Source organism: Pygoscelis adeliae, unplaced genomic scaffold (assembly GCF_000699105.1).
Source record: "Pygoscelis adeliae isolate BGI_AS28 unplaced genomic scaffold, ASM69910v1 Scaffold60, whole genome shotgun sequence".
Lineage (NCBI taxonomy): Eukaryota > Metazoa > Chordata > Aves > Sphenisciformes > Spheniscidae > Pygoscelis > Pygoscelis adeliae.
Window position 1 is genome coordinate 1,264,162 of NW_008823954.1, and position 2,474 is coordinate 1,266,635.

At 50.0% G+C, this 2,474-nt stretch overlaps 1 protein-coding gene across 1 annotated transcript in view; it reads left to right on the forward strand.

Moving 5' to 3' along the window:
* Window positions 1–2,474, forward strand: part of L3MBTL2 (l(3)mbt-like 2 (Drosophila)) — a 22,731-nt gene that overhangs the window by 14,466 nt on the left and 5,791 nt on the right. The window contains exons 12-14 of the mRNA XM_009322639.1: window positions 295–399; window positions 1,513–1,660; window positions 2,178–2,221. Of these exons, the coding sequence (XP_009320914.1) occupies window positions 295–399; window positions 1,513–1,660; window positions 2,178–2,221 (297 nt within the window). The remainder of the gene's footprint in view (window positions 1–294; window positions 400–1,512; window positions 1,661–2,177; window positions 2,222–2,474) is intronic.

A 2,474-nucleotide genomic window follows, 5' to 3' on the forward strand; every position in this document is an offset into this window, starting at 1 on the left:
CGCCTCCGTCTCGGGGCGGGGGGCTGGGGCACCCTCGCACTCCCTGCGCCTTTGCTTTTTGCGGCTTTTGCCGCGGTTTTGCCGCTTCAGGAAGGGTCCCCCGGCGCGATCCTCCGCTTCGGAGCCCTTCGCCTCGGTGGCTTCCAATTTCTTGTCATTTTTCTTCTTTCCCCTCCCAGCTTGGGTTGAGCCAAGTAAAGAAGCTCTAATCCTGTTTGCACTTGGCGTGGCTGGTGTTGGGATGGGACTGTCCCATATGCCTGACAGCACATAGTATACCAGAGTCTCCCTTAGGTACGAGCTGTCTATGCTGAAGGTGGATGGTTTGAGGAAGGCATGAAACTGGAGGCCATTGACCCCCTGAATTTGGGCAACATTTGTGTGGCCACTGTTTGCAAGGTAAGTTCAGTGGGCAGAAGGGGGTCTACTGTGTTTACCTGAGATAACCCAGTCTTTCCTCAGGCCTTTGCAAATGACTAAGACTGGGTAGGATTTTGCATGAGGGAGAGGAGAGGGCTGTTGAGAGAGGCAACTGGTGTGTGGAGGGAATTGGGGCATTACCTCAGAGGTCTAAGAAGCTGATGAGACCAGCAGTTGTCCAAGTGTGCCTAAGTGGACAGCATGAAGATGAGCATGCTTGGTCTGCAAGCTAACTGTCCAGTGTGTGTGACTGGCAACCACCCTTCCTTCACCCTTAGGCATGCAGTAGGGAAGATTTGTTCTCCAGTTCTTGGAGTGCATAAAGAGAAGCCTCTGTAGTGCTGCCTTGAGGAGAGAAAGGAGAGGGGAAGAGTTGTGGGGTGAGCTCTGTGTGGGGAATGGGGTCTATCTGTATGGGCAGCATTTACTGGTGTAGGAAGCTGAGGATGGATGTGTCTCCTGCAATCTCTCTTGATGAGGTGGTAGTGAGCTCTACTCCTGTGCTAGTGGTGGGAAGTAAATTGCTTGATCAGGTTTCCTCAGACACTTGGGGTTTGGCAGGGGGATGCTAGGAAAGCTCTTTGTGTCTGTAAAATGTTCCCTTCAGCCTTTGCTTGAAAATGTGAAGAGGTTGGGGCAGACATGCCTATCGCATTTGGTAGGCACCAATTACCAGTGAGTGACAGGATGGGACAAGTCTTGTTGCTGTTCAGGAAGTGGCAAATCTGAAGGTGGTGCCCTTCCCTTCTGCCCAGTAACAAATTCATGACCTGGCAGGTGTAGAGGGTCTCTGGGCTGCCAATAAAGTCTGTTTCTGAGGGAGAACAGAGCTCCTGACCATTTATGGCTGAGTCCTTTTCCCAAGGCTGTTAGTGTTGGTCCCAGTCCTGCAGAAATTGCTGCTTTGGGGATTAGCTTGTGTTGACTAACATATCAGGAGAAGCTACTGCATGCCCTGGAGCACATAACATTGCATTTTACTATCTAGTGGCAATTGTGATCCATCTGCGGGGACTCTTAGGAGGATCCTTTGTGAGGAGAGGCTTCAGAGCAAGCGAAGCTCTACACTCATGCCCTTCACTTCCATCTCAGGTCCTCTTGGATGGGTATCTTATGATCAGCATTGATGGAGCCACGTCTGCTGATGGCTCTGACTGGTTCTGCTATCATGCCTCCTCACACGCCATCTTCCCTGTCAACTTCTGTCAGAAGAACAGCATCGATCTGACCCCTCCAAAAGGTGAGATTTGGACTCTGCCCTGTGGTACAAACCTGCATGCAGAATCTGCTGGGCTGTGCTTTTCTGAGAGGTGTCAGGTTCAGATGAATCAAAACCACAAGGTGCCAATCTACCTGTTTTTCAGAGAGATAGGGCTGGTTCAGAGAAGCAGTCCATTTGAGCTCTGCCCATATACCAAGTCTCGGTACTTTATGTTCCTTCTTTATGGAAGGAAGTAACCTCTCCAGAGGGCATTAATGGCATGGTGGTTAGCTCCTGGTGGATCAGTGGGAGAGGTGTGTGATCCCCAGACTGAACAGAATCAAAGGTTTAAAGGACAAGGAGGGTGGAAGGGATAAGTAGAGCCGTTGCTGCATGACTCAGTGCTTAAGTGGTAGGAGTCACCTCTATTCTTCTTGTATGAATAAATCTGAGACCAATATTTCTGCAAAATCCTGAGAGGCAATCACCCTAAGAGGGTTTTAGTACCTCATCTGGCCATACCCAAAAAGGCCTGCTCTGAATTTCTGTGTTGCAGCACTTTTGTGCAGTGCTATTCTGTCTTCCTTTGATATTCCTGAAGTATGTTTTGAACATACTTCTTCCTGCGTGCTGCTTCTCCTCACCTTTTTCTGTGGTCTGGGTATGTCACTGGCACAGGTGTTCAGAGTTGCAGCTTGCACTTTTCCGTATGTGCCCGCTGGAGGGGGGTGCTGGACTGCCATGGAATCTGTGCACTAGATTTATGTCCAAGATCAGGCTGGTTAATGAAACTGCTTTGCAACCAGTTGCTATGCCTCCCTCATGCCTATTCTGCCTTTTCTCCCAGCTGGTC